At 45.0% G+C, this 24,871-nt stretch overlaps 1 protein-coding gene across 1 annotated transcript; it reads left to right on the top strand.

Moving 5' to 3' along the window:
- The first annotated feature begins 895 nt into the window (after positions 1-895).
- Positions 896-14,314, top strand: LOC137092156 (E3 ubiquitin-protein ligase TRIM35-like). The gene is made up of 6 exons (XM_067456417.1): positions 896-1,291; positions 3,394-3,489; positions 3,602-3,832; positions 3,943-3,965; positions 4,048-4,166; positions 13,770-14,314. Exons 1-6 carry the CDS (start codon positions 896-898, stop codon positions 14,312-14,314), a joined length of 1,410 nt encoding a protein of 469 aa, XP_067312518.1.
- Positions 14,315-24,871: the final 10,557 nt, after the last annotated feature.

Genomic DNA, 24,871 nt, shown 5'->3' with positions numbered 1-24,871 from the left:
ATTTTTCAAAATTTTTCCTTCAGTGCTTTAGTTTGTTTTAATGTGTTTATTGCACTCACCGATTCTGAAGTAAATTTCATCAGTACTTTATATGCTTCCTTTTTTCTAGTTGCCCCGTTTCCTCTTTCACTATCCGTACCTGGCATAGGACTCCAATTTTTCTTTCGTTTCCTATTTTCTACTACTGTCCAATTACCTTTTCTAGATCCCTCCTTACCTTGATCAAACATTTCTCCTTCCATATCCACATCCCTTCTACTATCTACATCACTTCCTTCCATCATTTGCTCCACTCACAATCCAGTTGTTTGCCAACCACAGAATCGACCAGTTCTGAACTCCATTTATTTTAATTAGACACAACTGAATAATCGAGCATAATGAGTCCAGGCAGTGGGTTATGGGTAATGTAGTCCATGATAAGACAGCACAAGAGTCTGGAGGAGAGCCCCCTAGTGGAGATCATGAGCACTACAGCTGGAGGATGAGACAGTCTTATATTAGAGACACTAGCAGTTCATCAAAGGACAATCAGTTTTGGGTTTTTGGTATCAAATTATGTCAATGTACACATTTATGTAACTGATTTAACATTATTAAGTATAAAAAGAAAAAAAATGTCTAACTTGTGACTAGATTTAGTGGTTTATGTAACCCCAGAAACTCCACCCTCTTACAAACCCTATCAGGAAGAGCCCAGTCTTATTATTTCTTACTTTCGTTTTTACTGAAAGCTGAAACGAGTCAGAGCTGTGAAGAACAGAGGAGGACACTTTATATTAGGATTATTGTGTGTTTCTGAATTATATTTTTATTGTAATTATTAACTTTTCAAAGCAAAGATTAGAAAGTGAAAGTAAATTGTAGATTATCGGATCTTTTACAAGACGAGGAAATGGATTCAAAATCTGCTGAAGAGCTTTCTTGTCCTATTTGCTATGAAATCTTCAAGGTTCCTGTTTTTCTGTCCTGTAGTCACAGTATTTGTAAAGAGTGTCTACAACAGTTCTGGAAAACTCAGGAAACTCAGGAGTGTCCCGTCTGCAGGAGAAGATCCTCAAAAAGTAATCCTCCAGTTAATCTCACGTTAAAAAACTTGTGTGAATCGTTGATAAAGGAGAGAAATGAGAGGCGTTCATCAGAGTCTGAGGAGATCTGCAGTTTACACAGTGAGAAACTCAAACTCTTCTGTCTGGAGGACAAACAGCCTGTGTGTGTCGTGTGCATAGTCTCAAAACAACATGACAATCATAAATTCAGACCCATTAGTGAAGTGGTTTCAACTTACAAGGTAAGACAAATGTCTCTCATTTCATGTGATAAATACAGTGCTAAACAGACACACATAATATTTGTGCATACAATAGACTAGTAGACATGGCCACAGGTGTATAAATCCAGCTCTCGGCCTGCAGACGCTTCTACACACATTAGTGTAAGAATGGGTCGCTCTCAGGAGCTCAGTGAACTCAAGCGTGGGGCCGTGATAGGTTGCCACCTGTGCAATAAGTCCATTCCTGACATTTCCTCACTACTAAATACTCCATGCTCAACTGTTAGTGGGATTATAACAAAGTGGAAGCGATTGAGAACAACAGCAGCTCAGCCACAAACTGTTAGGCCACATAAAATCCCAGAGCGGGGTCAGCACATGCTGAGGGTCACAGTGTGTAGAAGTTACAAACTTTCTCCAGAGTCAACAGCTCCAGACATCCAAACTTCTGTGGCCTTCAGATGAGCTCAAGAACAGCGTAGAGAGCTTCATGTAATGGGTTTCCATGGCCGAGCAGCTCATCCAAGCCTTACATCACCAAGAGCAATGCAAAGCGTGGGATGCAGTGGAGTAAAGCAGCCGCCACTGGACTCTAGAGCAGTGAGACGTGTTCTCTGAGGGACCAATCACGCTTCACTGTCTGACAATCGCATGGACGAGTTTGGTGATCGCCAGGAGAACGGGACTTGCCTGACTGCATTGTGCCAAGTGTAAAGTTTGATTGAGGGGGGATTATGATGCGGGTTGTTTTTCAGGGGTTGGGCTTGGCCCCTTAGTTCCAGTGAAAGGAACTCTTAATGGCTCAGCATACCAAGACATTTTGGACAATTTTATGCTCCAAACTTTGTGGGACGTTTGGGGACGGCCCCTTCCTGTCCCAGCATGACTGCGCTCCAGTGCACAAAGCGTCGGACCATAAAGACATGGATGAGGAGTTTGGTGTGGAGGAACTTGACTGGCCTGCACAGAGTCCTGAGCTCAACCCGATAGAACAGCTTTGGGATGAATTAGAGCGGAGACTGAGAGCCAGGCCTTCTCGTCCAACATCAGTGCCTGACCTCACAAATGAGCTTCCAGAAGAATGGGCAAAAATCCCCATAAACACACTCCTAAACCTTGAGGAAAGCCTTCCCAGAAGAGCTGGAGCTGTTAGAGAGGGTGGGCCGACTCCATATTAAACCCTACGGATTAACAATGGGATGGCATTAAAGTTCATGTGCAAGTAAAGGCAGGCGTCCCTAAACTTATGGCAATATAGTGTACTTTCACTTCCTGTATTTGCATTTGTACAACAACACATTTACAACTGCAGGGATATAATAATTAAGAATTGGCCATTGCAAAAAACACATTTGTTTGGTGATTTCTTGATGTTTATCATTTGCAATTAAATAATTTTAAAGGACCCGTTTTTTTATGTTTACAGTGTGCAATATAACATGAGTTCATGTTTCACGTGTAAAAATGCAGTATTTTTCACACAATTGACTTATCTGTACAGCGCTGTTTCCTCTCTCCTATAAACGGCCTGATGATTTCCTTGTTCTATGAAGTCCCTCCTTCAGAAACATGTAACGAGTTCTGATTGGGCCAGCGCTTCCCGTGTTGTGATTGGACAGCAGCTTAGCGCACTTTGCCCGGAAAGGTCCCGCCTCTTACCATAACGGGGCGATGCAAGCGCTCTTCTCCACGTGGGAGAGCAACGAGACCACGCCCCCTATTTTGCGTGTTCTTGTGGGCGGAGCTATAGTCAACAAACGGCTCTAGTGAGGTCATCACAGCAGGAAGTGCAGCGGTGTAGTCCAAACCGGCCGCTCGCTGAGCATCGAAAGGGAACTTCTGTTAAATAAAATATCTCGCTTGGCATTGAACTTTGAGCTTTATAATTTTACAGGTATTATTTATCCTCTAACAGCAACATTACACACTAACTAAAGCTTGAACGATGGGATCACGAAGAACAGGACCTTAAAAGATATATGTCCTGCCATTTTCAGGCCCAAATGCTTCAGAGACATTCATCATTAAAATATTAATATAACAATAAAAACATCTAAACACACAATGTTTAAACCTCTTAAAGCTTCATCAGTTTCACAGATTTTCATCTTAACCTGTAGGAGGAATTTAATACAGCGCTGACGTCCTTACAAAACAAGCTCAAACATGGAGAAGAAATGAAAGGAGAGTGTGATAAAACAATCCAACACATCGAGGTGAGGATGTGTAAAGAGTCAAACACTCAACATTCACACACAGTTTATTATTGACATTAGTGGAGTGTGTGTTCACACAGAGCTGACTGAAGTGAATGTGATGTGATTTCAGTCTCAAGCTGAGCACACAGAGCGTCAGATTAAAGAAGAGTTTGAGAAGCTTCATCAGTTTCTCAGAGACGAAGAAGAAGCTACAATCACTGCACTGAGGGAGGAAGAGGAGCAGAAGAAGCAGAGGATGAAGGAGAAGCTGGAGGAGATGAACACACACATCTCAGCTCTTTCACACACAATCAGAGACATGGAGGAGATGATGAAAGCCAATGACGTCTCGTTTCTAAAGGTGACCAATCAATCTGGCTTCATTCTTTGAGCATAAAACAACTTGAGACTCACTGACAATGAGAGTGTTTGATAAGATATTAACATGTTTTCAAACTCTATATTTTCCAGAACTTTAACGCCTCAATGGAAAGGTGAGTGAGCTGCTCGTATCTCTTCTCTCAGTGGATCTGAACTCAAATTCACTGCAGTTCTGACTCCTGAATGTTCCTCCAGAGTCCAGATCCCACAGCCGGATCCACGGATGAGTTCTGGAGCTTTGATTGATGTGTCCCGTTATCTGGGTAACCTGCGGTCCAGAGTCTGGAAGAAGATGCTGGAAACTGTCCAACACAGTGAGTCTCAGCAGATCTGACACCAGCGCAAAACATCCTTCAGATAGAAACACATACAACATTAACATCTGATAGAAATATATTTAATAATCACTCGAGTTTCTGAGTGAATCTGAACTGTATTTCAGAAGATCATCAGATCATACAGTGAACTCATAATGACTACAGAAGTCTGTTCCTCATGGGCTCTGCTTATGTATTAGGATACAATAGTGTTTATTGAATATGATATTAAACCTGAAGCCTCAAACCAATATGACAGAAGCTGAGAGACCATTGTCATGATAGCAGGATTTATGATCTCTTTCCTATAGTGTATGATATACAGAAAAATATACATGTTTGTATTAAACATTCATGGAGCAACAGATTTTGTGAAAATAAATCATAAAAGTGTTTTACTTTATTTTAAAATATGTAAAATGTATTAGGTGACGAGGGCCACACATGGGGCAAAAGGCACAGTAATTATTATCCCATAATAATTTAATATATATTTTAGGGCCGGGACTTTAACGCGTTAATTAAAATTAATTAATTACGTGACTTTAACGCGTTAATTAATTACGCAAAAAAAAAAAAAAATTTGAACCACACTTATTTTTGCACCGCGGAACGTTTTTCAATGAATGAGTTTCGACGGACCAATTATACTGGAACACCAACTAGCGCTCCGGAGTCACGACAACAACAAACCATGAGTGAACATGAACGAAGAAGCGGATGAGACCACTTTGCTTGGCCCCGTGGATGGGAAATTTTGTTTTAAAAAATGAAAGGATGGAACCGTCGTCAAGAGCATGGTTGTGTGCAAGCTATACAACAAAGAATTTGTGTATCACCGCAACACATCGAGCCTCAAATATCACAAATATGCTTTAGCTAAACTTAATGGCAAACATTGCACTGGTCTGCTGGACTGAAATAAATAAACAATATTTTGTTGATTAAGCTTATGTATTCAGTCATTATTCAATGGTAAACTAAAAATACATGTGAAAAATTACTTCTCATTGTTCTCAGGTCAAATATTTATATGCAATTAAAATGCGATTAATTTCAATTAATTTATTACAAAGCCTCTAATTAATTAGATTTTTTTTTTTTATCGAGTCCCGGCCCTAATATATTTACAGTAATAACAATAACTTATATTTCATTATAATATGATGGTTTTTAAATATGATGGTTTCATTATAAATATGGTGATTATCTCTAAGGTGGACACACATCTTAATATATGAAACTTATCATCTGAATCTAACCGTCATGTCAACAAATGGAAAAGTCAGCAGCTATTTATTATCATGTTAAATATGGTGCCTTTTACCCCAAATACCTTACTTTTACATATTCCACCATTACTGAAAAACTGTTGCTTTAATTACTTTGAACAAAACTGACAAACATTAACAAGACATTTGTTTCAAAATATAATAATTATAGCATCTGTATTTGCTACTTAAATCTACAACATTCAGAGCCGATCCTGAACTTCCTGGGGCCCTTAGCAAAATTCTGCTAAGGGGCCCTCTTACCTGACCCGTAAGCTATTTAAACCATTTGCCATTGCCATGCAGTTCCACCTGACACCTTAGTGCTCCCAATACAATCCTTCCTCCTTTAAACAAAACAGTCAACGAATGAGGTTCAAACAAACAATGTTTATTAAAGAGTATTTTCTATATAATCTTAAGATAGTACTTGCTGAAGAAGAGGGCTTTACTGTTGGTGAATCTGGCTGTACTGGGTCTGTGCTAGTACTGGCTGTGGCTGGATGTGGATCATCTGGGTCTGTGCTAGTACTGGCTGAGGCTGGATGTGGATCAACTGGGTCTGTGCTAGTACTGGCTGAGGCTGGATGTGGATCATCTGGGTCTGTGCTAGTACTGGCTAATCTGTGAGTGATGACATCATTGTTGATATCAAGAATTCACTTTTGTACAAGTGAACATTTAATCCCTGATATCAAAAAGACATTGTTACTAGTAAAAATTCCATACCTAATATCAAGAATTCACAATGTAAGCAGTGAACATTTATTTATTGACATTAAAATGGCATAAATTGTGAATAAATAAAAGCTAAAATGGCTTGCCATAGGATGCTACTGTGTTCCCTTCTCCAGGGAACTCCCAACTGCGTCGTGAAACGACTCTTTTGGGGAACGCACACAGCGTGACGCATCTGAAGCATGAATGAAACTAAGACCGATCCTGATTGGTGCTACGTCATGACGTAGTAAGTGACGGCATACCCGGAAGTATAAAGGGACGCCGCATCACAATAGCGCTAGCTTTTCGCTCTTCAGCAAATGCTCTGTGTGTGTGTGTGTATGAGACGAGAGACTGTGTTTGATTAAATCTTTTGAATGAGAATGACGAGTGAACAGTTCAGGAAGTGTGTGTACCTCTGCTCTCGTTATCTCACGGGTGGGGACACGCACTCAGTATGTGTGATCTGTTTGGGAGCGCAGCACGCTCGGTCAGCTCTCGAGAAAGCTGACTGCGAGCACTGTGAAGCACTCCCCATCAGAGTGCTGCGCTCCCGCCTGGCCGTGTTTGACGAGGCCGGTCAGGCTCGCGCTCCCCGCGGTTCGGGTCCCGCGTCAGTCAAGGCGGTGCTGCAGCTTAGATCGTGGGGATCGCAACGGGAACTGGCTGGTGAGATTGGGACTGCTGAGGCACTTTCCCAATCATCATCAGACAGTTCTGATGCCCTTCCTCCCCGTGCATAAGCCCACGATGCGGCTTCTTCTGCACGAGGAGAGGGTCCGATGCTTGAGCTGTCTGCATCTGAGGAGGTAGATGTGATCAGCATCGAGGCGGGTGACGTTGAGGCTCACTCGTCACCTCACGTGCCCGCTTATGAGGACATCGTTGAGGTTGTGACTCGTGCGGTGGCCAGAGACTCGTGCGGTGGCCAGATTAAACATAAACTGGCCATCAGAAAAGCAGGAAGCGACAGTAGTTAAAAGTAAGATTGATGAGCGCTTCCTGCAGCACAGAGCACAACCGCAACACCGGGGTTTGCCATTTTTTCCAGACTTGCACAACCAGTTGTGTAAGTCGTGGAACAGACCACACTCCTCTCGCCTCTCTAATCCAACAGTTTTGGATTATAGTAATATCATGGGGGCGGGAGAGAATGGCTATGGGAGGATGGTGGAGGAGGCTTTGGCCAGTTATCTTTCTCCCGACGCGGCGTCTTCCCTAAAAACCCTGGTTCCGCCCACCAAGCCGTGTAGAAATACATCGGTGATGGTGGGCAGGGCATATATGGCGGCAGGTCGGGCTGGTGCATGTCTGCATACCATGGCATTGTTGCAGGCATACCAGGCCGACCTGTTAAAAGACTTGGATGAGGGACGAGGATGTGGCTGAGCTCCGCAGAGCGACAGATTTGTCTCTCCGGGTCACCAAGGAGAGGGCTCGCGCTGTGGGCCGCTCCATGTCAGCTATGGTGTCTACGGAGAGGCATTTATGGCTGAATCTGTCGGGCATCAGGGAGAATGTAAGGCCGCCCAAATCGTCCCAATGGAGGCTAACGATCGGCGGGTGAAGGTCGCTGCGCGTTCGGTCTTTTCAGTGGGCAAAAGGGATTTTATTTCAATTCCTCGTTATCTGACTCCATTTAATCATAATTTAGAATTTAGGTTAGAATGCCAATTGGCTATTTGGTCATTTATATTTAATAGTTTAAGTACACATTAAATTATTCCGTTTAACCCTTTGTTGAAATCATGTCCGTTCGTAACCTAAATAATTCCAGAGCAAGTCAGAATCAATCAAAGTGTAACAATTTATTAACAGTCAGGTGTTATCAACAGTCAAATGTATAATGCCAATTACATAATCAATTCAAAGGTATACTTCACATGAAATACTCTGAAGTAAAGAATGAGATGTATACCTGACTTATCAAGGTTACATAATGCTGCATGGGTTAAAACTTCCAGCATTACGGGCTGACCTGACTACAGTATCGAGCCCTGAGCTCTTTGCAACATTTCCTTAAATACCCAGAACCAGATACATACCCAGAACCATTTGAAACTCTTTCAAATGGAAACACCAGTTCACAATAGGAATTTGCATGGATCAAGTCCTATAGACTTGATTAGAAGAGAAGCCAAATGGCTGAAAGCCACACCCACCATACACCAAGGAGATCTCTTTAAACTCTTAAAACATTTATGATGTTCTAGTTTACTTCTGTGGAGTTGAGATATTTGTACCAGTCGCACTGAGACATTTCAAATGATGTCAAACACATATGATACTGTATCGTGAGGATTGACATTGTAATATAGAGATTCTGGGTGTATTTTCAGTGATCTCAGCATGAGAGAGGGAAGGAATTGGGGGAGAGGGCGTCAACAGGGAAAGATGTAGATTAGCTGATACTGAGGTGAGACTTGCGTCTCCAGTGGTGTGTGTGAGGGACAGTTCAGATGTTAATTTCCTTTATTTTCTTAGAGAGTCCTTGTTCCTCATTCAGACATTTCGGCATATACTAGTTTTTTCAGTCTTACAAGAAGGATAAGGTTTTCCTCCTTGATGCTCCTCTTTCGCCTTCTGGCCTGTTCGTCGACGCTGTCAATACGGTTGTCGACAGGTATCAGGAGGCAAAGAGGCAATCTGCGGCGTTCCAGCAGTTTATCCCTCGCCGCTCTTAGTCTAAAGGGGCTGGTCCTAAAACCGACCAGCCCCAGCCGTCATCGAGCTCCTCGTACCGGAAGGTACAAAAGGAGAGCGTCGCCTCTAGAGCCCCTCCCCAGGGAGCTTGGTAACAGAGGCGGCGTTCTCACCCGAAGCCGGCTCAGCAGAAGGGCGACCTGAGGGCCGTCCTTCAGGCTAAGAAGGCTTTGGGAAAGAAGTCCTAGCCGTGGTAGGACCTCTGAGGGCTGTCCCCTCCGGGGAAAAGCGGCGGAGGCCGTTTTCTCTGTGGAGCCCTCTGGAAATCGATGTGGTAATCCCGCCGTCAATGGCGCTTCGGGCCACATCGGTTTCAAGCGTCCGCGCGCTACCTCGTCCGCCCCGAAGGGTTTCGGGCAGGCAGCGATGGCGTTCGCACACCGAAAATCATCCACGACCTCTCCCTGCCGGGCAGCCGCTTCAGGGGGTCGAGAACGGTATTCAAAGAACACCCGAGGTCAGCCTCGAGAGGCTGATTCCCTCGGTAGATTTTTTCCAGGCGTGGCTACGCCTGTTGAATGTGTTGCCATGGGTCCTGCGCACTGTAGAAAAGGGGTACAGACTGCAGTTTGGCCACAGCCCACCAAGATTCAGTGGGGTGGTCTGGACTGCAGTTGGTCCCAGAGCGGGCTCGAGTTATGGAACAGGAAGTACACTCCCTGCTGGTAAAGGAGGCCATAGAACGTGTTCCTCCACCAGAAAGGGAGTCGGGGTTCTACAGCCGGTAACCAAAAAGGACGGGGGTCTGCGTCTGATTTTAGATCTGAGGTATTTGAACCGGTCTCTGAGGAGGTTCAGGTTCAAGATGCTAACAATACCTATTATCGTGAATCAGATTCGGTCCGAGGACTGGTTTGTCACGATAGATCTGAAAGACGCATACTTCCACATTTCCATCAGTCCTTCTCACAGGAAGTTCCTGAGGTTCGCTTTCGGGGGCGAAGCATTCCAATATCGGGTTCTTCCATTCGGCCTAGCTCTCTCCCCTCGCACGTTCACCAAGTGCATGGATGCAGTTCTGGCTCCACTGAGACTCCAGGGCATCCGCGTACTGAACTATATCGACGACTGGCTCATTTTGGCCCAGTCTCGAGAGACCGCAGTTCGGCATCGAGATGTCATCCTTGGCCATATTCAGAGCTTGGGGTTGAGACTCAACACGAAGAAGAGCTTGTTGACACCCTCCCAGAGGACCACGTTCCTGGGGGTAGTATGGGACTCGACGACGATGCGGGCACATATGTCTCCCGCGCGCATCAAGTCCATACGGGCGATGGTCTCCAACATAAAGCTAGGCCGCAACATCACTGTAAAGCAGTTTCCAACGTAATACCTTTTGGCCTGCTGTACATGAGGCCCCTGCAGTGGTGGCTGAAAGTCAAGGGGTTTTCCCCGAAGGGGAATCCATTCCGTATGATCAGGGTTACGCGCAGATGCCTTCGTTCCCTATCAATATGGAAGAAACCTTGGTTTCTTTCCCAAGGCCAGTGTTGGGAGCATCATGTCGCCGGAAATCCGTTTCGACAGACGCCTCCCTCACTGGTTGGGGCGCGGTCATGGACGGCCGCTTTGCCCAGGGTCTGTGGCAGGACCATCATCTTTCATGGCATATAAATTGCCTGGAGATGTTGGTTGTGTTCAGGGCTCCATCAGGAGCCCTGAACCATCAGGGGGTCTGAGGTTTTGCCCTCTGTGCAGATTGGCGCATCAGATCCTCCTATGGTCCCAGGGGAAACTATCGTCTATCAGAGCGATGTATATTCCCGGGGACCGGAATCAGGGAGCGGACATCCTGTCGAGGCAGGGTCTGAGGCCCGGGGAATGGAGACTTCACCCAGAGGTGGTGAGGTCTATATGCGAGAGGTTCGGCCCAGTGGAAGTGGATCTGTTCGCGTCTCGAGAGACGTCCCACTGCCCACTGTGGTTTTCCCTCACGCATCCAGCCCCCCTGGGGTTGGATGCCATGGTACAGACATGGCAGAGGCTGTGTCTGTATGCATTTCCCCCGATAGCTCTGCTCCTGGGAGTTCTGGAGAGGGTCCGGCAGGACGGAATCAGTCTACTCCTAGTAGCCCCGTACTGGCCGGCCCGAGTATGGTTCTCAGACATCGTAGCACTGCTGGCAGGTCCTCCTTGGCAGATCCCTTTGAGGAGGGACCTGCTGTCTCAGACAGGGGGCACAATATTTCACCCCCAGCCAGAGCTGTGGAAGGTTTGGGTCTGGCCCCTGAGGGGGCTCAGTACTTAGAGGCTGGCCTGTCGGCAGGTTTAGTGGAGACCATACTCAGTTCCAGGGCTCCTTCCACGAGAAGGTTGTATGGCTTGAAGTGGAATGTATTTTCCACTTGGTGCAGGGAGCGTGAGGTGGACCCAGTTAACTGCCCAGTGGCTTCAGTGCTGGAGTTCCTCCAAGATCGCTTCACTGCGGGGCTAACCCCGTCCACACTTAAGGTATACGTGGCTGCCATTACGGCTTTCCACGCTCCTGTAAGTGATGGGCCTCTGGGGAGGCACCCTTTGGTTGTACGTTTCCTCCGTGGTACCTGGAGGATGAGGCCTGCAACTCGCCCCAGAGTTCTAACCTGGGATCTGGCGGTGGTACTTGAAGGGCTGGCTGAGGCCCCCTTTGAACCACTTGAGTCGGCGACAGATCGAGCTCTGTCTTTTAAGGTGGCGCTGCTCCTGGCAATCACCTCGCTTAAGAGGGTGGGGGACCTCCAGGCCTTGGCTATAACGCCGACTTGCCTGGAGTTTGCCCCCGGTGGGGTTAAGGCCATCTTGCACCCTAGGGCAGGCTATGTGCCTAAGGTGCCATCTAGTGTGGCACGGCCTACGGTCCTGCAGGCATTTCATCCTCCACCTCATGTGTCGGCTGAAGAGGGGAGACTTCATCTGCTCTGCCCGGTCAGAGCACTGCAGATTTATCTGCAGAGGTTTTTGCAGTGGAGAAGGTCGGACCAACTGTTAGTGTGTTTCGGGACTCCTAAGAGGGGTCTGCCCGCGACCAAGCAGACGGTCAGTAATTGGATCGTCCATGCTATTGCCTTGGCCTATCAGGTGCGCGGCTTGCCTTCACCTTTGGCCTTGAGGGCGCATTCCACAAGGGGCATGGCCTCTTCTCGGGCCCTTCAAATGGGGGTCCCGCTTCAGGAGATCTGTGAGGCAGCCAGCTGGGCTACCCCACACACTTTCATTAGGTTTTATATTCTGCACCTTCCTGCGATGCCAGGCGCTAGGGTGCTCTCGTCCTAAGTGTGCCTGGGTTCCAGCTTCACACTAGGGCAGGCATGGGTCGTTGTGGCATAGTGGGTATTCGTTCCCCAAAAGAGTGGTTTCATGACGCAGTGGGAGTTCCCTCAAGAAGGGAACGTCTCGGGTTATGTCTATAACCCTTGTTCCCTGAGAGGGAATGAGACACTGCGTCGCCTTGCCACGCCTCTCCATGCCTGGGAGTTCTTTGCTTCATCGCGAAAAGCTAGCGCTATTGTGATGCGGCATCCCTTTATACTTCCGGATATGCCGTCACTTACTACGTCATGACGTAGCACCAATCAGGATCGGTCTTAGTTTCATTCATGCTTCGGATGCGTCACGCTGTGGGCGTTCCCCAAAAGAGTCGTTTCACGACGCAGTGTCTCGTTTCCTCTCAGGGAACAAGGGTTATAGACATAACCCGAGACATTTTATATTATGCATGTTAAAGCAATATTTGATTTATTGTTATTATTTACTGAGGGATGTGCATCCATATTGACCAGTATGTCCAGCTAATTAATATCAACATTTTACAGTCAATATAGCCTATAAATCAATAGTCAATCAATGTCAAATTGTCAATACATTGCTTTCCATCTTGCATAATTTGTGCAGTAGTTTAGAGTTGTAACTAAACATTGACTAAGACTATAATCATTGTCTTGTTTTAAAAGTATGTAGCCTATGTGCACTTATGATGAGGAGGAGGACCATCATGCCCATATATTGTTCTGTCGGTCTGGTATCCACACGGATATTTCTGCTGGAAAATACACGTTTCGTTTCTTGCACGCGCATATGAACGCATGTTCATGCGCGACGCGGATCTTTTCCGAGCTGCAGTAAACAAACACTGTTGCTGTTTATCAAAAATAATAATAATAATAATAATTTTCAGGCACAAAGACACAACACAGCCCTGAAAGCGGCTGGCATTAGCTAGCTAGACAGACCAAGAGATGCATAGCTTGCCTGTCCAGCTTGGCAAAACAACAGAAGAGATGCACATCAACTTAACTTGTGTAACCTAATGTTTTTTTCTGACATCAAACTTGGAGAGGAGAGAACACAAGTTTACCTGATTGCTGTTCCTGCAATTCACTCTCATGGTGTTTTTCCCTCTTTTCATGGCCAGAAGGATAATTCCGCTTAATTTTATCTTCAGTGTTTAACATTGATTGACGCGCTTTGACACGAGGGGAAGGCGGGGCCTTGAGCAAATTGCGGGGCCCTATGCAGCTTGCGTAGTGAGCATATAGGGCTGTTCGGCTCTGACAACATTTTTAAAAATATCAAATATTTGATCAAATGAGTGCAGGATCAACTTTGCGCTGCTGCCTGAGATTGCCTCAAAGATCAGACGAATCTCCACGAGCATCTCGAAAAGTGGATTTTTTGGAAAGTGCTGAGGCAAGTTTTTGTGTCATCTAATGGTTTAGAGGAAAATAAAATCAAAGAGCCTTTAGCCCCGTTATACCCTACATGTATTAGGATACAATAGTGTTTATTGAATATGAGCCTCAATCCATTCTGACAAAAACTGAGAGACCATTGTCATGATAGCAGGATTTATAGAAAGTCTTTATATGTGTTTTATATTTACATTTCTGATCATATTTCATCCTGTAATCTAATGTTCTTCTCTTTGCAGCTCCGTTGACTCTAGATCCAAACACAGCAGATCCTTATCTGACACTCTCGTCTGATCTGACCAGTGTGTCGTTCAGTGATGAAGATAAAACACTTCCTGATAATCCAGAGAGGTTTGACAGGTATTCATGTATCCTGGGATCTGAGGGCTTTAACTCAGGAACACACTGCTGGGATGTGGAGGTTGGTGACAATACAGACTGGACTCTTGGAATAACCACAGCATCAAACCAGAGGAAGGGAGAGGATTTCTTCAAGTCTAATGTCTGGTTTGTGAGTTACGTGGACAGCGAATACTTCTCAAAATCCCCAGATCAACCTGATACTTTCTTTGCTGTTGAAGTGAAGCTTCAGTGTGTGAGAGTTCAGCTGGACTATGACAGAGGAACAGTGTCATTCTCTGATCCTGTAACTAACACACATTTACTCACATTCAGGACGTCCTTCACTGAGACTGTCTTTCCATTCTTATGTAATTGCTGCAGAACTTCCCCTCTGAGGATCTTACCAGTTAAACTGATTATTACAGCAGAAAATCACAGTTAAATCTGATTCTGCTTCCAGATCAATGGGTTATTGATGTGATATGGCATTTTCACTGTCAGACAAGAAAAAATTAATATAATTACACTGAAAAAAATGACTTTGTGGTATTGTAAAATCTATTACATTAATTCATGTAATTTATACATTGTAAAATCAAGATTAAGTTGGAACTATATATCTCATGTAAAATTTACACAATTTATTAATGTAATAAATTAACTGAGAAGAAAGAGTACATTTGACCATATATTTACAAATAGTATTTAATGTTTTATAGTCACAGCACATTCACCTAAAAATACTAAGTAAATTTTAATCTGAAAAGTAAAGTGTGTTTGAATCTGCCTGCCCCGTTTTTGTTGTTGCTCAAAAAGATCCCGGTTCAGTGGCAGAGACGGTCGGTTTGGGATGTTGCTTTTACATGGCTGACTTATTCTCGGTAAGTTCTGACCTTTCTATTTTAGATTTGTGATAACGATGTACTTCGTTTTGATGGTTTGATTATTGCATAGACGTTACGGTTTAAAATTGACTAAAAGTGAGTTTTAATCACAATAACGGTAGCTAAAGCTAAAGCATTATCCACTTCTATAAAGTTGAGACTGGTGTTTAGTCAAAGATAGAGGGGATTAAATGTAGTTAGCCACGTTCTTGTAGAAAAAGTCACCCTGTCTGGTTAACTTCAAAATAATTTAATGTTAGCTGGCCGTGATTAAGTGCTGGCTGCCTGTGTGTGTGTCCTCTAGCTAATGTTAGCATTTTTTAAAAGTGTCTAAGTTGTTTTTATATCCACTGAAAATTTCACAGCAATTATTTTATCAAAGCATAAGTTAGTCTGCACTCTGCACTAAAGAAGGAAAGTTTGGATGGCAGGTGAACTCTGATACCAAATAAGCATTGATGTATAACGTTAGCAACAAGTGCATGAATGTCAGCAATTCTATTTTAGTGAGCTAACAACATGAAGGTCCGGTCACCTTTTTAATGAAAATAAAATGTAATGTTATAAATGTAATTCTATTTCTTAAATGGAATTGTGTTCTTTCTTTCTTACAAACTGTATGCAGGAGGACAGTCGAAGTGTTGCCGCTGAACATATCCTTAAGATGGTCGTCCATGGAGCTGATCGAGAGGATCCAGTCGATGAATGAGCATTAAGGAAAAGTGACCATTCTGTTTCAGCTGGACTATGCATGTGCTCGTCATTAAAGGGTTAAGTTAGTTCAGTTCAGTCTAAAATGAAATATCTGTCATTAACTCCTTTCCCTAATGTCGCTCCACACCCGTAAGACCTCCGTTCATCTTCACACACAGTTTAAGATATTTAATATTTAGTCCGAGAGCGTATGCAAGTGTATGCACACTATACTGTCCATGTCCAGAAAGGGAATAAAAACATAATCAAAGTAGTCCATATGAGACATCAGTGGGTTAATTAGAGTCTCTTGAAGCATCCAAAATACATTTGGGTCCAAAAATAACAAAAACTACGACTTTATTCAGCATTGGCTTCTCTTCACCGTTTGAATCTTTATTTGAGGATTGAACACAAACACGGAAGAGAAGACAATGCTGAATAAAGTCGTATTTTTTGTTATTTTTGGACTCAAATGTGATACATTTCATATTTGGCTGAACTAACCCTTTAATGTTAGTTATGCCACTGTTGGCTGCTGATGTTTAGTTGAACCATACATGGTTAATTCTACAGTTATTGTAAATTATAATGAATGTACCTTAACTACTTAATCAGTTGATGTGAACATTACTGATTTAATGGTTAATTGTAAATTTTGACATAATAAACTGTTCAACTTTATTGTATTTATGTGTGATTTGTGATAAATGTATTTGATGCAGAGAAAATTATTACATTTATTTGGTTTAAAATAGCAACATTTACATAATAATAGTGAGTAATATAAATTAATTCAACTAAGTAATTCAAAATGTCAAATAGACAAACATTATAAAATCTACTTAATTACTTCATAAGAGTAAATAATACAGATTTATAAAATTTACTTGATTACCTTTAATAAATACAACATGCTAAGTTAAATATAATTAAGTAACATTTACTTAATGTCTTTGCAAATGTTACATTTATAGTTAAGTACATTTTACTTGATATTGGCAAGTAAGTTGTACTTGATATCGCAGCAGTAAATTTTACTTAGAAAAACTGAGTGCAAATTGTTACAAAGATTTTATCAAGTAAATCTTACAAGTTGTTTTTATCAGTGTAGTATTGTCATAATTTAAAATGCAGTGAATGGTTAAACATTTATTTGTCTTACATGGACCTGTTGTTATAAAAACTGCTTTGTCTTTTGATTCTTTACATTTTTGAGCCCTATCTCAGAATTGTCCTGTGGTGTTACCGTCTCAAGCATGGGTCAGTAAACTACAACTTTCATAAATTAAAAAAGAAAAGCATAAAAATAATCTGGGGCTGGGTGAGTACAGTTTTTTGAGCACTTTGTTATTTTGGCTTGGATTTTAATTTCTTGAAATATGAACTGAATTTAGAAATGCTCTAGGCTGTGTTTAATAAACTAAATGTATTTTTGAAATGAAGACGGCGTTTGGAGTGGAGTGTGTGTTAAATAATCACTGTTCCCTGAATCAACGGCTCAATACAAGAGGCCGACCTAAGAGTTCACTGTAAAAAAATTCCCATAACATTTACGGTAAAACAAACGGCAGCTGTGGTCACCAGAACTTCACCGTAACAAATAAACTAGCAACATTTTAGGTTTTACAGATTTAAGATAAATTTACAGTAAATAACTGTATTTCATTGACTGAAATAATGTTGAATTGCCAACCTATTGAAATGCTAATATCTGTGATGTACCTTTGATATACACTGACAACCAATCACAGTGGAGATGAGAGTCACATGACGAATCAAAGCTCAGGAGGATAACGCTAATATATCAAAGGTGCCCAGTGTCATTCACACAAACACTAAACCCATGACACTTTAAAAATGCAATAAACATTAATTTAACAACATTAAATGTAACATAAAACCCTAATGAACATAACTGGTTAGAAAAAAACTAAGAAAAAAAGAGTTATTTCAATGAAAATACATCAAACGTGAAGTGTCATGCAAGCAATTCTGGGAATATCAGTTTACGGTTTTTAACTGTAAATTACACAATGACTTTTTCACTTCTAAAAACTGTAAATTTAATGGTATTTTACTGTAAATGTAAGTTTAGATCACAGTTATTCAATGTATAATACGGAAGCTTACTCACCTAAAAGCTCACCGTTAATTGGTTTTTAAACCGTGCGTAGTACAATTTTTATTTTATTTTTTAGTACAATACGACAAAAACGTCTCAGGTTACGTATGTAACCCTAGTTCCCTGAGGGAACGAGACGCTGCGTCGAAACGCTGTGAGAACGCCTCTGCGTTAATGCGTCGTGAAGCGCCTGTAGAACCATTCCATCGGAAAAAAGATCGATCGTCGGCGTGATGACGTCATCGACCGGAAGCTATAAAGCTTCCGTGAAAACAAACAGGAACTAACTTCTGATAAAGCCTGAAGTAAGTGATCACGGACACGCCGGTAGTATGGCAAAGCGATGCAGCGTACATACGTAACCTGAGACGTTCCCTTTCGGGGAACTCGAGCTGCGTCGAAACGCTGTGAGAACGCTTATACCCACATCGCCATAGGACCAAGTGTCTCGTATGTGTGAAGCCGAAGCGCACACGGTTACGAGAGTACCTGTGCCCCAACAGTAGATGCCAGGTCTAGTTCGTAGAACCTGACGAAAGTTAATGGAGACGACCAACCGGCCGCGTTACAGATGTCATGGAGGGAAGCCCCCGACAACAGTGCTTTAGAAGCAGCCCTACCCCTGGTAGAATGCGCCCGGACAGCCAGTGGAGACGGCTGCCCGGCTGCCTCATAAGCAAGTGAGATGGCCTCGACCACCCACTTGCTCATTCTCTGCTTAGATACTGGGGCCCCTTTCTTAGGGGGCCCGAAACAGACAAGCAGCTGATCAGTTTTCCTCCACAGGGCAGCTCTGTGGACATAAGTATCTAGCGCCCTAACAGGGCACAGCAGATTCAATCTTTCCTGGTCTGACGTCGTGAAAGGAGGAGGACAGAACGCCTGAAGAGTGATGGGGCCCCGTGGGCTCGTAGGAACCTTGGGGACATAACCCGGCCTGGGATGCAGAAATGCTTTCACCATCCCAGGCGCAAACTCTAAACATGAGGGCCCTACAGACAGGGACTGAATATCTCCTATTCTTTTGAGAGATGAAATAGCCAAAAGGAATACCGTCTTGAGGGTAAGGAACTTATCCGAAACCTCCTCCAAGGGTTCGAATGGAGGCTCGGACAAGCCCCGTAAAACAATGGCTAAGTCCCATGCTGGGACCCTCGAGTGCATCACAGGCCTCAACCTTAAAGTGCCACGGAGGAAACGTGTAATCAGAGGGTGTCTTCCCAAAGACACTCCACCCAAAGGGACGTGGAAGGCACCCAAGGCCGCCACGTACACCTTTATTGTGGAGGGTGTCAACCCTGCCGAGAACCTTGCCTGCAGAAACTCCAGCACTGTACCAACCGGGCAGTTAACTGGGTCCCACTGGCGTTCTCTGCACCATGCTGAGAAAAGTTTCCATTTCAGAGCGTACAGTTTCCTCGTGGACGGAGCTCTGGAGTGAAGGATGGTCTCTACGACCTCGGCCGAGAGACCTTCCTCTATGAGCCTAGCCCCCTCAGAGGCCAGGCCCACAGTTTCCACATCTCCGGGCGTGGGTGCAGGAATCTCCCGCCCGCCTGAGAGAGTAGATCCCTCCTGGTCGGAATCTCCATCGGAGAGCCTTCCAGGAGAGATATCAGGTCCGAAAACCATACTCGGGTCGGCCAGTACGGAGCCACTAGAAGTACCTGGGCCCCGTCCCGGCGTACCCTCTCCAGAACTCCTGGAAGCAGGACAATCGGGGGGAAGGCGTACAGGGGTAGCCTCGGCCACTCCTGTACCATGGCATCCAACCCCAGCGGGGCTGGATGGGTCAGAGAAAACCACTGCGGGCAGTGGGAGTTCTCCGCCGAAGCAAATAGGTCTATTTCCGCTTTCCCATAAACCTTCCATAGGAGCTCCACCACATCTGGGCGTAGTCTCCATTCCCCGGGGACCCCGGGGATATATACTGCCCTGATTGACAGCAATTTCCCCTGGGCCCACAGGAGGATCCGATGTGCCAATTTGTCCAACGGACGGGACCTCAGACCCCCCTGGTGATTTATGTAGGCGACCACCGATGTGTTGTCTGACCTGACTAACACATGGTGGCCCCTGAGGTCGGGCAGGAACTGTTTCAATGCAAGAAACACTGCGAGCATCTCTAGCCGATTTATGTGCCAGTGCCGCTGATGTTCCTGCCATAGACCCTGGGACGAGCGACCACTCATGGTCGCCCCCCAGCCCGTGAGAGAGGCGTCTGTCGTTAGCGTTACGCGACGAACATGAGCCCCCAACACGGGACCCTGAGATAAAAACCCCGGGTTTTTCCACATGACCAGAGCCCGTAGGCATCGCCGCGTGACTTTGATCGTGCGGAGCGGATTTCCCCTCAGGGAGAACCCTTTTGTTTTGAGCCACCACTGCAGTGGCCTCATGTACAGTAGGCCAAAAGGTATCACGTTGGACGCTGCTGCCATGAGACCTAACAGTTTCTGGAACTGTTTCACAGTGACGGCCCGGCCTAGCTTCTGTTCTTTGACTGCTGCCAGGATCGATGTTATGCGTGTTGGCGATAATTGCGCCCGCATAATTACCGAATCCCAGTTCACACCTAGAAAAGTGGTTCTCTGAGCCGGAGAAAGCACACTCTTCTTGGCGTTCAGCCTCAACCCCAGCTTCGACATATGGGCGAGAACAGCATCTCGATGCTGAACCGCCATCTGCTCTGTATTCGCTAGAATCAGCCAGTCGTCGATATAGTTCAGTATGCGGATGCCCTGCAGACGCAACGGCGCCAGAGCTGCATCCACACACTTGGTGAACGTGCGGGGTGACAGTGCTAGACCGAAGAGAAGTAATTGATATTGGTATGCCTCTCCCCCGAAGGCAAACCTCAGGAACTTCCTGTGATGTGGAAGGATGGAGACATGAAAATACGCATCTTTGAGGTCTATGGTGACAAACCAATCCTCCGACTTGATCTGCGCTACAATCTGTCTGAGTGTAAGCATCTTGAATTTGACCTTGGCCACCGAGCGATTTAATAGTCGCAGATCTAATATCGGGCGTAAGCCCCCATCCTTCTTCGGCACGATGAAGTAACGGCTGTAAAAGCCAGACTCCCTGCTGGGAGGGGGAACCCTCTCTATAGCCCCTTTTTGCAGGAGTGTCTCTACTTCCTGTGCCATTACCAGAGCCTGCTCCGGGCCCACCTCTGTAGGTAGGACACAGCTGAAAGGAGGTGGCCGACTTCTGAATTGAATGGCGTACCCCTTCTCTATTATCTGCAGGACCCAATGAGATATATTTGATAGACGTTTCCACTCGTCTAGAAAATCTACTAAGGGAACCAGCCTCTCGAGGCTGGCCTCTGGTGTATTTTGAGCAACAAGCACAGTGCCCTGAAGCGGCGGACCGGCAGGGAACGACTGACTTGACTGCTCGGGGGCCCACCGAAGGGGGCGCGGACCACCCTCGGGTGGCCCGCGGAGACCGACTGCGCCCCGGCATTGCGGCGGGGTTGGCAGCCCCCAGAGGGTGCCGCAGGGAAACGGGTACCGTAGGCAGGGGTAAGCACTGTTTCCCTACGGGGGGAACCACCCTCAGCGTCCTGACGCTTCTGGCGTCAGGAACGCTTCGACGAGGCCTTCTTGGCGATCAGGACTGTCCTCAGATCAGTCCTGCCCCTCGAAGACCTCGCCTGAGAGCGCCGCCCCTCGTCCCCACGCTGAGGGGGAGTTCGGGTGGCGACGCTCTGTTTCTGCTGCGCCCTGTGAGCAGAGCTCGTACTCGGCTTGGGCTGCCTGGTATCGGCGGCAGCCCCAGGGACCTGGACCCGGAGAGGGATAAACTGCTTTAGCGCCGCAGCTTGTTTCTTTGACTCCTGGAACCTCTCGGTGACAGTGTGTACTGCGTCACCGAAGAGGCCGCCAGGAGACAGCGGCGCGTCGAGCAGGAAGCTTTTCTCCCTCTCCTTGATTTCAGTGGGGTTGAGCCACAGATGCCTCTCCGTAGCCACCAAAGCTGCCATAGAGCGGCCCACACATCTGGCCGTCTCCTTGGTGGCCCGGAGAGCAAGATCTGCTGACGTTCTGAGCTCATTGATTAAATCACCCCCCACTTCATCACGTCCATCTAGGTCCCTAAGCAGGTCAGCCTGATAAGCCTGCATTATTGCCATTGTATGTAGGCATGCAGCAGCCTGACCTGCCGCCGAGTACGCTTTGCCCACCAGTGCCGACGTTGTTTTTAATGGTCTGGTGGGCAAAGTCGGGGCCTTCAGGGACGATGCCGAGGAAGGCGAGAGATGGCTCGCTAGCGTCTCTTCTACCTTTGGCATCGCCCCATAACCGTAGTGCTTCAGCCCCAAGATGTTGCTATAGACCGAAGTCTGAGGGCTGAACACACGGTATGACGCCGGTCTCTTCCATGACTTTGCCACCTCGGTGTGCAAATCATGGAAGAATGGCAGGCCCCGTCGCTGAGGTTCTGAAGCGCGAGCGGGCAGGAATCTTTCATCTAACTTGCTAGATCTCTTTCTTCCTGCCTCTGATCTTTCAACGGGCCAGTCAATATTTAATCTGGCCACAGCTCGCGTCAAAACCTCAACGAGCTCCTCACTCGCAGGGGACTGAAGTGGCGAATCTTCAGTCACGATGCTCTCAACGTCCACCTCCTCGGAGCTGGATAGTTGGAGCACCGGCGACTCTCTCGGGGGGGAAGAAACCGCAATGCGTGCTTCCAAGCCCCGAGAAGAGCCGCTGGATGGTGCAGGTGAGGGCAGAGATAAGGCAGCGCCCGTCTCAAACCCCTCTGCAACATCCAATTGTGAACCCCACGACTGCAGCCTCCGCTCTGGCTCGGCAGTAGCGGGACCAGAGCCGCGGGGAACACGAGCCGAGGCACCCTCCTCGAAGAGTGCCCGGCGGGAGCGCAGCGTTCTCAGCGGTAGTCTTTCACAGTGCTCGCAAGCAGCCCCCTCGAGGGCTGCCTGGGCATGCTGCGCTCCCAAGCAGGCAACACAAAGAGAGTGTGTATCCCCACCCGTGATGTAGCGTGGGCAGGGATAAACACACCTCTTGAACTGACTGCTTTCACTCGCCATTTCTCTATCTATTTATTTTCTCTTTTTTTGTAAATATAGGAATATTTAACAAAAGGGTGGAAAAACTCTTGCAAATAGACAGACAAAAACACCAAATAGACAGACAGGTTCACACAGATCGCTTGCTGAAGGCTCAGAAGCTAGTTCCTGTTTGTTTTCACGGACACTTTATAGCTTCCGGTCGATGACGTCATCACGCCGACGATCGATCTTTTTTCCGATGGAATGGTTCTACAGGCGCTTCACGACGCATTAACGCAGAGGCGTTCTCACAGCGTTTCGACGCAGCTCGAGTTCCCCGAAAGGGAAGTGTTTCTTTTTGTTAAATAAAGAAAACAAGGATGTTCTGCCGTCTCACAATACTTGAAGCACAGACGTGAAAATATTATAAAATAATTTGTGTCTACTTTTACATGTTAATATGTAAACGTTTGGGAGAAGGAGAAGCAGATCTGAATAAGCGTTACGGCATGAAAGAGACTCAGATCGGTACGGTTTTCTGTTGATTTTGTTGAGCTCTGTTTTTATACCGTGAGACTGCTTGAACATCACCATCATTTAACCAAACAACACAGCTGGACAGGGACGGACTGGGGCTAAAAAACAGCCCTGGACTTTCTCCCAAATAGGCCCACATCCGGCCATTCGCCCCTAGCCGTGCGCAGCAGACACTGTACTATGGTGTACTATGTACTACACTGTACTTGGGTTCTTCTTTAACTTCTTCCCATCCACCTTTCTCCTTACGTTTTCTGCTAGCCATTCTGCTGCGATTTGATTCCTGAAATCCGGGGACCAATCACAGTTTTTGTTTTTTTGTAGCACGTAGCAGTATATAAGTGATCGCATTAGTGCCCCTGCTGATGGCTGTTCATATCAGGGACGTTTATAGGATTGTCATTTTAGGGGGTTAGCACACAGTGATCGTAGCCTATGGGAAAAAATGTTCACACTTTAGTTTAGGGTCCAAATTGCGCTAATAACTAGCTTACTAGCATTCATACTAACATTGTAAAATAAGGCAAATTTTGAACTTTTGCAGTACAATTGGATGTTTAAGCTATTTCATCTTATGTTAAACTGACTTTAAAAAATGAGTTAAATCTTGTTTAACTAATAAAAAATAGTTTAACATTTCTTAACTTATTTTGATGAGTTAAAACAATGTAAAAACATATGTTGTCATAATTTTTTTACAGTGCATAGGATATTGGCTGTTACGTATAAAGCTAATATTAATACCTTATTGCATGGCCATATTGTAGCCTACATGCATTAATGGTACCCGATAATGTTGACAGGTTTATAACCTGATATCCCAAATGATCTACATATGAGCATTTTAAGATGTTCTGAAGGCCAAAATATAAAACCATGTCACTGAGCAGTAGATTATTTGTCTTTATCTCCACATCTCTCTCTTTCTCTGTTTTTATCTTGCCCTGTCTCTTCCCCTCATAACGCTGAGCTTTGACTGATATAGTTTTTCTATTTTCGTCAGTGAATAAAATAAACATATGGTTTACATATTAACATACTGATATTTATATGTTTTATGAATAATGTTCTTAGACACGTTAATATACTGTTTATTAAAGTTTAAGTTTATTAAATTAATTCACAATAGGAACACATTCATAATCTTATGCCCAATACAGGCTGAGGTTTTTTATTTTTTATTTACTGAAGGTTACAAATAGAATTATATTAATTTACAATATATACACATTCATTATCAATATGCCTAATCTGATGAAAATGGCTTTGCTAATATTTCTTGTTTGTTAATTAGGCCTAGCTAGGCTATCACATAACATTTCCACTCAAAATGATGAAATTAGAAAAAAAGTGTATTAATTTGCCTGAATATTTTTGTCTTTTGTTTAACTTTTAGTTTTTTTTAACTTAAAGCAGCAGCTGTCAAACATAAATGTCTAGTTTAGTCGCTTACATTTCTCATTTGACGTCGTCGAGTTGCTCTGCTAAAATGCTCAGCAGTTTCTGTGTGAACATAAAGCCTTCTCTGATTTTATTGGTTTTCTCAAATATTTTGACATTGCGGTGACAAACCAATGAGGCTCAGATTCACACACACACACACACACACACACACACCTCTGTTTATGACGTGCGCTCTGCTCGGCGCCGCTGCGAAGAACACACAGACAGACTAAAAGACGAGCCGAAGCCTCCCACCACTCTCATATGTTTGAAAGGTTAATCACATAT

Source organism: Pseudorasbora parva, chromosome 11 (genome assembly GCF_024679245.1).
Source record: "Pseudorasbora parva isolate DD20220531a chromosome 11, ASM2467924v1, whole genome shotgun sequence".
Taxonomy (NCBI): Eukaryota; Metazoa; Chordata; class Actinopteri; order Cypriniformes; family Gobionidae; genus Pseudorasbora; species Pseudorasbora parva.
The sequence above is the reverse complement of the archived record's forward strand: the minus strand, read 5'-3'. Positions and strand labels throughout refer to the sequence as shown.